The sequence below is a fragment of the Tachysurus vachellii genome, chromosome 14 (assembly GCF_030014155.1).
Source record: "Tachysurus vachellii isolate PV-2020 chromosome 14, HZAU_Pvac_v1, whole genome shotgun sequence".
In the NCBI taxonomy this organism is placed as follows: Eukaryota; Metazoa; Chordata; class Actinopteri; order Siluriformes; family Bagridae; genus Tachysurus; species Tachysurus vachellii.
In genome coordinates this window covers 3220972-3233471 of record NC_083473.1, presented here as the reverse complement: position 1 = coordinate 3233471, position 12500 = coordinate 3220972, and the positions used below count along the sequence as shown (strand labels likewise).

At 45.2% G+C, this 12500-nt stretch overlaps 1 protein-coding gene across 4 annotated transcripts in view; it reads left to right on the top strand.

The window, feature by feature from the left end:
- trappc9 (trafficking protein particle complex subunit 9) overlaps positions 1–12500 on the top strand; it is a 201686-nt gene that overhangs the window by 89115 nt on the left and 100071 nt on the right. For all 4 annotated transcript variants that reach the window (XM_060886331.1, XM_060886330.1, XM_060886329.1 and 1 more), the window contains one exon: positions 7006–7158. In XM_060886331.1, coding sequence (XP_060742314.1) covers positions 7006–7158 — 153 coding nt within the window. The remainder of the gene's footprint in view (positions 1–7005; positions 7159–12500) is intronic.

The window sequence follows — 12500 nt, the reverse complement described above, 5'->3', positions numbered from 1 at the left end:
CAAAGACATGCATGGTAGGTTGATTGGCATCTCTGGAATATTTTTCGTAGTGTGTGATTGCGTGAGTGAATGAGAGTGTGTGTGTGTGCCCTGCGATGGGTTGGCACTCCGTCCAGGGTGTATCCTGCCTTGATGCCCGATGACACCTGAGATAGGCACAGGCTCCCCGTGACCCGAGGTAGTTCGGATAAGCGGTAGATGAATGAATTTATTAATTAATTGATAAACAATGCTGTCATATTCATCACTTTATCATAATTAACTTGTACACTAAAAGCAACAACAACAAAAAAAAACCTCCTCCATCTTTAAACCTTGCCAGTGATATTCTGTTTATTACACCCAGGTAAGTCAGGTTATCTTAACGCTTTTACAAACAAAACTATGGAGGCAGCTGATTCAGAATAAAACAGAGCTCCAGTTCCACAATCAGGACGCAGCAGGAAGTCAGTCGTCAGATTACTGCAGGACGCAGCAGCGCTTTTAATTAAACTGCTTATTTTGCGTCGTATGCTCGATTTCCTTTTTTTTTTTTTTTTCCTGTGTGTTGCTTGGTTACTGAGAATAAAGCTAATTTTTATTTGGATTGAACACACACACACACACACACACACACACACACGGAATGAATGAGTGTAAATTATTCAGCAGACACACTGCAGTGCCACTTCCAGGCTCTAAGAGTTCATAAAAAAAACACTGTACGAGTTAGTCGAGAAATACACACACACGTATTTTTCCCATCCACACCGTCTGTAAAGCGAGCGATCCGGACACTGAGTGACTGACTGAAGGCTTTCTGTTATGCCAAAAAGTTTTGGTCCAGTGAGGGTGGTAACTGGGTCTTGATGTGCCTCATAACGAGCTTCTCGAAGCACTTCATAACGATGGGGGTGAGTGCGACGGGATGACAGTTATTGAGGCAGGACACTGTAGACTTCTTTGGGACGGGGACGATGGTGGTTGCCTTGAGGCACGTAGGAACAATGGCGCTGCTCAGGAAGATGTTGAAGATGTCAGTGAAGACATCCGCTAGCTGTTCTGCATTCCGTGAGCCCCCTGCCAGGGATGTTGTCTGGTCCAGCAGACTTCCGTACTGCATAAAGTTCTCCTCACGTCGACAGGGGAGAGATGGTCTTTCTTGCCGCTACGTTGTTCTGCGCCTCAAACCGAGCATAGACGTTGTTCAGCGCATCTGGAAGGGAGGCATCACTATCACAGGCAGGTGAAGCTGTCTTGTAGTTCGTGATCGCCTGTATGCCCTGCCACATGCGCCGGGTGTCTCCGCTGTCCTGGAAGTGGCTGTGGATTGTCTGGGTGTGTACGTGCTTTGCCTGTCTGATGGCTTGGGACAGTTTGGCCCTTGCTGTTCTTGGGGCCACCCTGTCCCCTGTTCTGAAGGCTAGGTCACTAGTCTTCAGCAGCGCACGCACTTTAGCAGTCATCCACGGCTTCTGGTTGGAGCGTGTGGTGACGGTCTTGGAGACGGTCACGTCATCAACGCACTTGCCGATGTAGCTGGTCACTCTTCCAAGTTGATGGAGTCACCGTTGGTTGCAGCCTCCCTGAAGATGTTCCAGTCAGTGCACTCAAAACAGTCCTGAACAGCAGAGGTGGCTCCTGATGGCCAGGTTTTCACCTGCTTGAAAACCGGTTTAGAGTCTGACAAGTGGTCTGTATGCTGGAATTAGCATAACAGAGATGTGGTCTGAGTAGCCGAGGTGGGGGCGGGGCTCCGAACGATATGCGCTGGGAACATTCTGTAGATCGCTAATAGCTCCGTGTAGCTCACTTAGCGCCTCTGTAGCATTAGCACTGGGGGGAATGTACACTCCGACAATGAAAACAGTAGTAAATTGCCGTAGTAAATAAAATACCGTTAGCTTAAGAAAATAAAATACAGTACCATTAGCGTTGATAATCTGTTAAGGACACAGTGTTTAATTAAACTTGAATATCTTGTCTATACAGTATGATTACTGGACAGGCCACACCCACTTTCTACTAAGGTAGTTTGTGTGTGTGTGTTTTTTTGTAGTAAGAAAAAACTCTTTATTGTTTGCCACAAACACACGCAGGAAAGTTTGAGTAAGTTCTTTAGAGAACAGTATGTAATGCTGTGTAGCAGCTCTGAGCTGAGAGAACAGAGCTTTTTTTTCCACACCTGTCTTCCTGTTTTCGTTTTTCTATGGTTCTACCGATCCACTGATTTGATTTGGTGTTCCAGCCTCAGTATTTTTAGTTCAGCTGCACAGATTCCACAAGCCGAGTCTTCATGACTCTAACGGAAGGTTCATAAAGCAGGTGTAAATATGGACAGTGCAGTAACCAGGCAGCAGCAACGATCACAAACGACAAGAAACACTGTCGAGTAGAGTGCGAGTGGAGGAGAACACAACAGAACAGAAAACAAGAATCAGAGAGTGGAATAAAGTAGAACACAGTGAAATAGAACATGAGAATCTGAAAATAGAATAGAATGCAATGGAATGGAACTCGAGATAAAATGGAATAGAACCCGAGATACACTGGAATAGAACCCGAGATACACTGGAATAGAACCCGAGATACACTGGAATAGAACCCGAGATACACTGGAATAGAACCCGAGATACACTGGACTAGAACCCGAGAGACACTGGAATAGAACCCGAGATACACTGGAATAGACCCTGAGATACACTGGAATAGACCCTGAGAGACACTGGAATAGAACCCGAGATACACTGGAATAGAACTCGAGATGAGATACACTGGAATAGAACCCGAGATACACTGGAATAGACCCCGAGAGACACTGGAATAGAACCCGAGATACACTGGAATAGAACTCGAGATGAGATACACTGGAATAGAACCCGAGATACACTGGAATAGACCCCGAGATACACTGGAATAGAACTCGTGTCACCCTGGAATAGAACTTGAGAGACACTGGAATAGAACCCGAGAGACACTGGAATAGAACCCGAGATACACTGGAATAGAACTCGAGTTACCCTGGAATAGAACTCGAGATACACTGGTATAGAACTTGAGATACACTGGAATAGAACCCGAGATACACTGGAATAGAACCCGAGAGACACTGGAATAGAACTCGAGATGAGATACAATGGAATAGAACTCGAGATTCACTGGAATAGAACTCGAGATTCACTGGAATAGAACTCGAGATACCCTGGAATAGAACTCGAGATACCCTGGAATAGAACTCGAGATACCCTGGAATAGAACTCGAGATACCCTGGAATAGAACCCGAGAGACACTGGAATAGAACCCGAGAGACACTGGAATAGAACCCGAGATGAGATACACTGGAATAGAACCCGAGATACACTGGAATAGAACCCGAGATACACTGGAATAGAACTCGAGATGAGAGACACTGGAATAGAACCCGAGATACACTGGAATAGAACTTGAGATGAGATACACTGGAATAGAACCCGAGATTTTTTTACTCTTTTGAGACGGTTCTAGTGAGAACCCTGTGTGTTTTAGCAGACTCGCTCTCGCGCATATTAAGTTCGTTTTTCTTCTCCCTTCACTTGCCGAACTCTTTCAGCGTGACGCAGGAAACAAACGTTCGAATGCTTCCTGTTATTATTTTAGTGTTTACCTTCATTACACTATTCCCACTTGCTGCTGTTTTATGGCAACCGTACTACCCCAGAGCTTACTGAAGTCTGCTGCTCCACGTGATAAAGTACTTCTCCATTTCTTTTTAAGCAGACAGACTTTAGGAGATCCGCCTCAGGTGAGAGTTTCCCAGCAACTTTACGGCTAAATTGCGATCTAGTCAGCCATGTGATTTACGAAGCTCTCGTACGAGCCCTTTAACGAAACGTAATGTTTAAATCACATGCAGCGTCTTTATGGCCACGTAATTTATTCGCTCATCTCACGTCGACAGAACGTTTCTGAGAAAGTTGTCAGAGTGTGTGTGTGTGTGTGTGTGTGTGTGTGTGTGTGTGTGCTGAGATGTCATCATTACTGAATGCGCTGCAAAACATACAGTGATGAGATGATGTACGACTCGTCTACATACAGTAAAGCTCTGAGAATGAGAACTGGATCTCTGTTGAGATCAATTTGGCATTGATGTTCTGTCACATCCTCTAATATGTGTGTGTGTGTGTGTGTGTGTGTTTTTAGCTTCTCTCCTGGCTGCATTTTTTACTTTTTATTACCCGTCTCCAGGTTATGCTTTGACAGCAGATATTTCTGCTCCGTTCCTGAGCTGCAGTGTTTCTGGTGCCTGATATATAACCTGCTCTCTGTCACTGAAATATAAGCGTGTGTGTATATATATGTGTGTGTTTGTGTGTGTGTGAGTGTGTGTGTGTGTGTGTGTGTGTGTACAGTATCTTCCAGCAAACTTTCCTCCTCTAAGTTATTTAGAGATGCTCATCTTTTTCTGTTATAGTTATGAAATGTCATGTTGGTGTAGGCGTGGTCTGTGTATCATTCAGTCTGAGTGAAGGAGGTGTGGTCTGTGTATCATTCAGTCTGAGTGAAGGAGGCGTGGCCTGTGTATCATTCAGTCTGAGTGAAGGAGGCGTGGTCTGTGTATCATTCAGTCTGAGTGAAGGAGGCGTGGTCTGTGTATCATTCAGTCTGAGTGAAGGAGGCGTGGTCTGTGTATCATTCAGTCTGAGTGAAGGAGGCGTGGCCTGTGTATCATTCAGTCTGAGTGAAGGAGGCGTGGCCTGTGTATCATTCAGTCTGAGTGAAGGAGGCGTGGTCTGTGTATCATTCAGTCTGAGTGAAGGAGGCGTGGCCTGTGTATCATTCAGTCTGAGTGAAGGAGGCGTGGCCTGTGTATCATTCAGTCTGAGTGAAGGAGGCGTGGTCTGTGTATCATTCAGTCTGAGTGAAGGAGGCGTGGCCTGTGTATCATTCAGTCTGAGTGAAGGAGGCGTGGTCTGTGTATCATTCAGTCTGAGTGAAGGAGGCGTGGTCTGTGTATCATTCAGTCTGAGTGAAGGAGGCGTGGCCTGTGTATCATTCAGTCTGAGTGAAGGAGGCGTGGCCTGTGTATCATTCAGTCTGAGTGAAGGAGGCGTGGCCTGTGTATCATTCAGTCTGAGTGAAGGAGGCGTGGTCTGTGTATCATTCAGTCTGAGTGAAGGAGGCGTGGCCTGTGTATCATTCAGTCTGAGTGAAGGAGGCGTGGCCTGTGTATCATTCAGTCTGAGTGAAGGAGGCGTGGTCTGTGTATCATTCAGTCTGAGTGAAGGAGGCGTGGCCTGTGTATCATTCAGTCTGAGTGAAGGAGGCGTGGTCTGTGTATCATTCAGTCTGAGTGAAGGAGGCGTGGTCTGTGTATCATTCAGTCTGAGTGAAGGAGGCGTGGTCGGTGTATCATTCAGTCTGAGTGAAGGAGGCGTGGTCTGTGTATCATTCAGTCTGAGTGAAGGAGGCGTGGTCTGTGTATCATTCAGTCTGAGTGAAGGAGGCGTGGTCTGTGTATCATTCAGTCTGAGTGAAGGAGGCGTGGTCTGTGTATCATTCAGTCTGAGTGAAGGAGGCGTGGTCAGTGTATCATTCAGTCTGAGTGAAGGAGGCGTGGTCTGTGTATCATTCAGTCTGAGTGAAGGAGGCGTGGCCTGTGTATCATTCAGTCTGAGTGAAGGAGGCGTGGCCTGTGTATCATTCAGTCTGAGTGAAGGAGGCGTGGCCTGTGTATCATTCAGTCTGAGTGAAGGAGGCGTGGTCTGTGTATCATTCAGTCTGAGTGAAGGAGGCGTGGCCTGTGTATCATTCAGTCTGAGTGAAGGAGGCGTGGCCTGTGTATCATTCAGTCTGAGTGAAGGAGGCGTGGTCTGTGTATCATTCAGTCTGAGTGAAGGAGGCGTGGCCTGTGTATCATTCAGTCTGAGTGAAGGAGGCGTGGTCTGTGTATCATTCAGTCTGAGTGAAGGAGGCGTGGTCTGTGTATCATTCAGTCTGAGTGAAGGAGGCGTGGTCTGTGTATCATTCAGTCTGAGTGAAGGAGGCGTGGCCTGTGTATCATTCAGTCTGAGTGAAGGAGGCGTGGCCTGTGTATCATTCAGTCTGAGTGAAGGAGGCGTGGTCTGTGTATCATTCAGTCTGAGTGAAGGAGGCGTGGTCGGTGTATCATTCAGTCTGAGTGAAGGAGGCGTGGTCGGTGTATCATTCAGTCTGAGTGAAGGAGGCGTGGTCTGTGTATCATTCAGTCTGAGTGAAGGAGGCGTGGTCTGTGTATCATTCAGTCTGAGTGAAGGAGGCGTGGCCTGTGTATCATTCAGTCTGAGTGAAGGAGGCGTGGCCTGTGTATCATTCAGTCTGAGTGAAGGAGGCGTGGTCTGTGTATCATTCAGTCTGAGTGAAGGAGGCGTGGTCTGTGTATCATTCAGTCTGAGTGAAGGAGGCGTGGTCTGTGTATCATTCAGTCTGAGTGAAGGAGGCGTGGTCTGTGTATCATTCAGTCTGAGTGAAGGAGGCGTGGCCTGTGTATCATTCAGTCTGAGTGAAGGAGGCGTGGCCTGTGTATCATTCAGTCTGAGTGAAGGAGGCGTGGCCTGTGTATCATTCAGTCTGAGTGAAGGAGGCGTGGCCTGTGTATCATTCAGTCTCAGTGAAGCCTGCACAGTTCTGACTGTTTTATTTGTAAATTTTATTTTCATTTTCAGTTTTAATTGTAAGTGGATTATGTGATGTATTAAACTCATTAATAATGCTTTGAATTTGTGTTTGTGATGAGTTTTGAAAGTGGCCTTTAAAATGAGATGTTAAACAGTAGTAGAAACACTGATTTCCGATCTCTCTCTTTCTCTCTCTCTCCCTCCCTCTCCCTCTCTCCCTCTCTCCCTCTCCCTCTCTCCCTCTCTCTCTCTCTCTCTCCCTCTCTCTCTACCTCTCCCTCTCTCTCTGTCTCTCCCTCCCTCTCCCTCACCCTCTCTCTCTCCCTCACTCCCCCCCCTCCCTCTCTCCCCCCCTCTCCCCCACCCTCTCTCTCTCTCTCTCTCTCTCTGTAGAAAAGTTATTCGGGGAGTTTGTCAGCTGGGACATGGAGGACGCTCTGTCTCATCTCCCTCTGAAGCCAGGCCAAGCTCTCACAGTCACCGTCAACATTCGAGTCAAGCTGGACTTTTCTGGTCAGGAGAACCTTCTCCAGGACCTCAATGATGGTCAGTATGCTCACACACACAAGCAGGGTATAATTTTTAGAAGCTTTCCACACACAATCCAGAAGCCACTTATCGAGTGCACTCCAGGTGTGTTCTCTTAACACAATCTACAATTTACAACCCAATTGTGAAGTCAGAAACTGCACTCTAGATGTGCACTCCTTGCACGATCCTGGAGCATGGAAAAAACTCTAGAAGCCACTTATCTAGAGCACTTTATCTAAAAGCCCTCTCCAAAGATTCCAGACATAAAATCTAAATGCCAGGAACACAATCTTTAGGCCAGGCACCTGTATCTAAAGCACTCTAGATGCACTCTCCCAGCACCTCCTTGAAGCCAGTCTAACACAGTCTAGAGCTGTTCACACCATCAGGAAGGCCTGCACACATCTAGAGCATCCAAGCATCCAAGCATCCATTATCCCTTAGAATAATCTAGAAACTTGACAAAAGCTGAATGTGATCCTCCAACATGGCTTCAACAAAAGGCTGCATCCACACCGCCACATTCCAGATACATGATTGAAGACCACCACATGAATAATCTAGAAGCCAGATCAAAGCCCCGTAGAAGCTGAAAACCCTTACGGTATCTTAGCCACTCACTCTGAATATAGGTGCATGTTGTAAGCTTCTCTAACACTAGCAGCACTGGATCACACTGGAGCCCATGGCTCAGAGAGGCAGTGTAACATGTAACACACAAGATCTAACCCAAGTAAAAGACAAAGAAAGTCCAGTGGTGGCTCAAGCCGTTAAGGCTCTGGGTTCTTGATTGGAGGATCAGGGTTCAAGCCCCAGCACTGCCAAGCTGCCACTGTTGGGCCCTTGAGCAAGGCCCTTTACCCTCTCTGCTCCAGTGGTGCTGTATCATGTCTAACCCTGTGATCTGACCACAAACTCCAAAGCTGAGATACGTGAAGAAAGAATTTCACTGTGCTGTAATGTAGACGTGACAAAATAAAGGTCTTTTCCATGTGTACGATTTCTCTTGATCGCATTATATATCTCAAACAGATCATTTCCTGAGTATACACTTATGACCTGAAACTAGTGTTAATTTTGTCAGACGAGACGAGACGAAATATGTTCGTCAACAACCTTTTTTTTTATGACTAAGACGAGACGATGACAAGACTGCACCACTGTCCAAAAACGCTGACTAAGACTAAATTAACATGCATTATTGTTGACGAAAAAAGACGAGACGAAAATGTTTTGTATAGAATAAAAACTAAGATAAAATCTCTTTGTTTTCGTCTACAATTGTCTCTGCTTTTTCATCAGCTGTTACGCCTTTAAAATGTTCAGAACGAGTTTGCGGCTTCGCGCTGTTTAATGTGTGTGTAGAAACAATTTGTCCACACGCCGCTCAAAAATAAAAAACTCCTGAGCGCAAGTCCACCCCTGGTCTAGGCGGCTTTTTGTGTTAAATTATATTTCCTGTCGCTGCACAGGCTCTTTTATTGTACATGACAGCTTATGTCCCGATGACCGGTCTTTGCATTACGATTAAAAGCAGTAAAGTAAAATGTGATGTGCGGTCAAGTTCGAGTGTATGCACTGTTTAAACGAGTGTTCTCAACTTCTCACTGATACTTTTGTGATTCGTGGACTGTAAATAGGTTGTATTTTAGGTCCACAGTAAAGTAGGCCTATTCTTTTCAGTTTTTCTGAGTATATTTTATTTCTGATTTGAACAGAAACATGAGACACAAGGCAACCAAAACAGTTTTAAAAACCTTTGTAACTTAAGTTGTCAGTCGGAGTCTGTTGGGCTCCAGCTTTTGAATTGTGTTGGTTAAAATAAAATACTCTTCAGAACAAGTTAATCATTTGTGAATGTGTCTCCTAAATCAGAAAGTGAAAACCAGACACGTTTAACATTTGTATTCAACAAAAATCATTCAACACGTGTAATGTTTGAGATGTGAAACATTTTTTTTACTGAAATGTTTATCAGTAATAATCTCAGTAATAATGTGTTATTTTAAAAAAAGACTACAATTTTTTGACTAAAACTAGACTAAAATTAAAAGACTTTAAGTCGACTAACACTTGACTAAGATACCTTGAGTTTTCTTTTGACTAAAACTAGACTAAAATGACGAGACTTTTAGTCGACTAAAACTTGACTAACAAAAAAAGATATGTGAATGACTAAAACTAACAAGGACATTTGGCACAAGACTAAGACTAAGACTAAATTAAAAATAGGTGACGAAATTAACACTACCTGAAACATTATTTGTTACATTGCAATGATGTTTATTAGTGTTTTTGACACCTTAGTTGAAGATTTGAAATGGCACCGTATGACCTGGACAAAGTCTAGCCGGACAGTGTGACTTTTTTCTCCTTCCTCACCGATCCTGTTTCTGTATGCTAGAAATAGCTTCAGCGCCGATGATATCATTCTTTAACAGGCTAATAAACCCGATGCCCTCGACGGAAGACGTCAGCGAAACCACGGCTGAATAACTCTGCACGGCTCTGATCTGTATTTCTCTTAGATCCCACTGAGTGATATTAGACTATTGTATATCGGCTGTGTCTTGTCCCGCTCTTATGGGAGGCCAGGTCCATGCATTATGCATGTTGCAAGTCATGCAGTTTGGCTACTTTGATCGTCTTATTTACTGCTGCAATATGGAAGTGCACTTATGAGCCACACAGGGCTTGTTACATCTCAAAGCAGCTGCCTGTATAATGCTGATTAGTGATTAGCATAAAATCAGAAAGTCATGTGTTTAATGCTAGTTAGGATCAGATGATCAAACTAGCACTTCTGGCTAGGAGCTGTCGTCTAACACGTTGACCTGTCTACGGTGTCCCGACTTTTGTTTACCATTAACCACCGTTTGCTCAAAACACTAGTCATCCTAGTAATATTGGATATATGATAGTAATGTAGATGAATATATAAAGCAAACCTCAGAAACATGGTGTGTGGATGAGTCGGGACTAGAAAGGATTACACTGGAAGAATGTTGGGGAGGGGGCACGGTGGCTTAGTGGTTAGCACGTTTGCCTCACACCTCCAGGGTCGGGGTTCGATTCCCGCCTCCACCTTGTGTGTGTGGAGTTTGCATGTTCTCCCCGTGCCTCAGGGGTTTCCTCCGGGTACTCCGGTTTCCTCCCCCGGTCCAAAGACATGCATGGTAGGTTGATTGGCATCTCTGGAAAAATTGTCCCTCGTGTGTGTGTGAGTGAATGAGAGTGTGTGTGTGTGCCCTGCGATGGGTTGGCACTCCATCCAGGGTGTATCCTGCCTTGATGCCCGATGACGCCTGAGATAGGCACAGGCTCCCCGTGACCCGAGGTAGTTCGGATAAGCGGTAGAAGATGAATGAATGAATGAATGAATGTTGGGGGGTCGGGGGGGGGGACACACCTTGCTCAAGGGCACCTCAGTCGTGGTATTGCTGGCCCGAGACTCGAATCCTAACCCTAAGGTTGTGGGTTTGAGTCTCGGGCCGGCAATACCACGACTGAGGTGCCCTTGAGCAAGGCACCGAACCCCCCCAACTGCTCCCTGGGGTCCACAGCATAAATGGCTGCCCACTGCTCCGGGTGTGTGTTCACGGTGTGTGTGTGTTCACGGTGTGTGTGTGTTCACTGCTGTGTGTGTGCTCACTGCTGTGTGTGTGCACTTTGGATGGGTTAAATGCAGAGAACGAATTCTGAGTGCGGGTCACCGTACTTAGCCGTATGTCACGTCACTTTGTCACTTTCACTTTTCACGTTCCAGAGTCCCTGGTTGGGGTTGGCGGTTATTCCATACAGACCGGAAATGTAAACGTTCTTGAATACTGATCTTTGCTGTACGTTTTCTGGATTAAATGTTCTAATTTTATTGCTTTAGTACATGATTTGTAGGATCAACAATGATGTCACAATCTTGGGGTTGTATCCCGTTAGCAGAGTTTTCTGATTACAGAGGTGTGTTTTCTATCGTGCCTGTGCAGTGGGTACTATGCTGACTTTTGGGTTCAACGTTCTAAACGAGACTCCTGTTCTGCGATTAGCATCCTCTCGGATAATGTCACCGTATCGCAGAAGGTTGTTATGATTGTCGGTGTGCCTTTCTTTTGGTTCGGATGAGCTAGAAGAGCCTTCTGTTGTCTGGTTTAGATCTTCTCAAGGAACGCCAAGCTATCATGGTTGTATCTTCTAGACAGGTTTTCTTAATATCGCTGAGTATTTTCTAGAGCCACTACACCGATTCCAGGTGTAAATGATCTAGAAGAGTGTTCTGTTCTTTGCTTAGCATCTTCTAGAACACTGTCATGATGTTGGGGTTGTATCTTTAGGCGATTGTTCTGATCGTCGGTGTTTATGTGCGTTTTTCTTTTTTTGGGTCTAGAAGAGCGTTCCGTTCTTTGATTGGAATCTTCTAGAACACTGTGATGATCTTGGGGTTGTATGTTTTAGAGGGTTGTTCTCATAATCGGTGTGTGTGTGTGTTTTGATTTGAATATTGAAGAAGTGTTGGGGAATTTGTTTAGTTTATATTTGCCAGACTGCTCTAGTGGCCCACATTTTCACAAGGACCCTGTAAGCTCTATTTTAGTGTAAATAAAATTGAATAAAGGCGGGTTAAAGAAGACGACAAATCGATGAAAGCGATGTTCGTCCTTGAGCCGCATCGTCCTCGTCGTTCGTAGCGGCTCACACCAATGACACCAGAATAAACAGTAATAACGACCGTAGCTCAGGTCACCGCTAATGACTAATGACCGAGTGGATGACGCAGCGTCTACGCAGAGAATCACATTCATTAGGTCTAAAAGATGAGAACTAAAGCGATGACAGCAGCCCTTTTATCTCAGTTAGAATACTTACAGTGTGAGTGTGTATAGCGTTCAGATGTGTGTAAAGAGAGATGTGTGTGTACAGATGAGAATAGCTCTGAGTGTGTGAGCGTGATCATGTTATACAGCCTATGTGGTGTGTGTGTGAAGCAGTGAATCACCCAGTGAGAGCGATCAGGGCAATGCTAAGAGCCGCACTCGAGGGAACACAGTCATATGAAGCTTTTATTTATTTATTATTTATTTATTATTTATTCATCACTGTGATTTCAGGCTCACACACAAAATGCCTTTTCTCTCCTGCTTTTCTCCATAAGTGTGTTTCACCGTGTCGGTGTCAACCTTGTAGACCTCTGGATGTGAGGAATAGGAGCTTGTGGTTCTCAGGATCCTAGGAGTAAGAGCTGGTAGACTTTGGGTTTGGTGAAGAAGAGCTTATAGACATGTAGATTGTTTGAGTTGGTACCTGTAGACATCAGGGGGGTAGAATAAGGAGCATATAGACCTCGGTTTAGTAACAAGAAGACC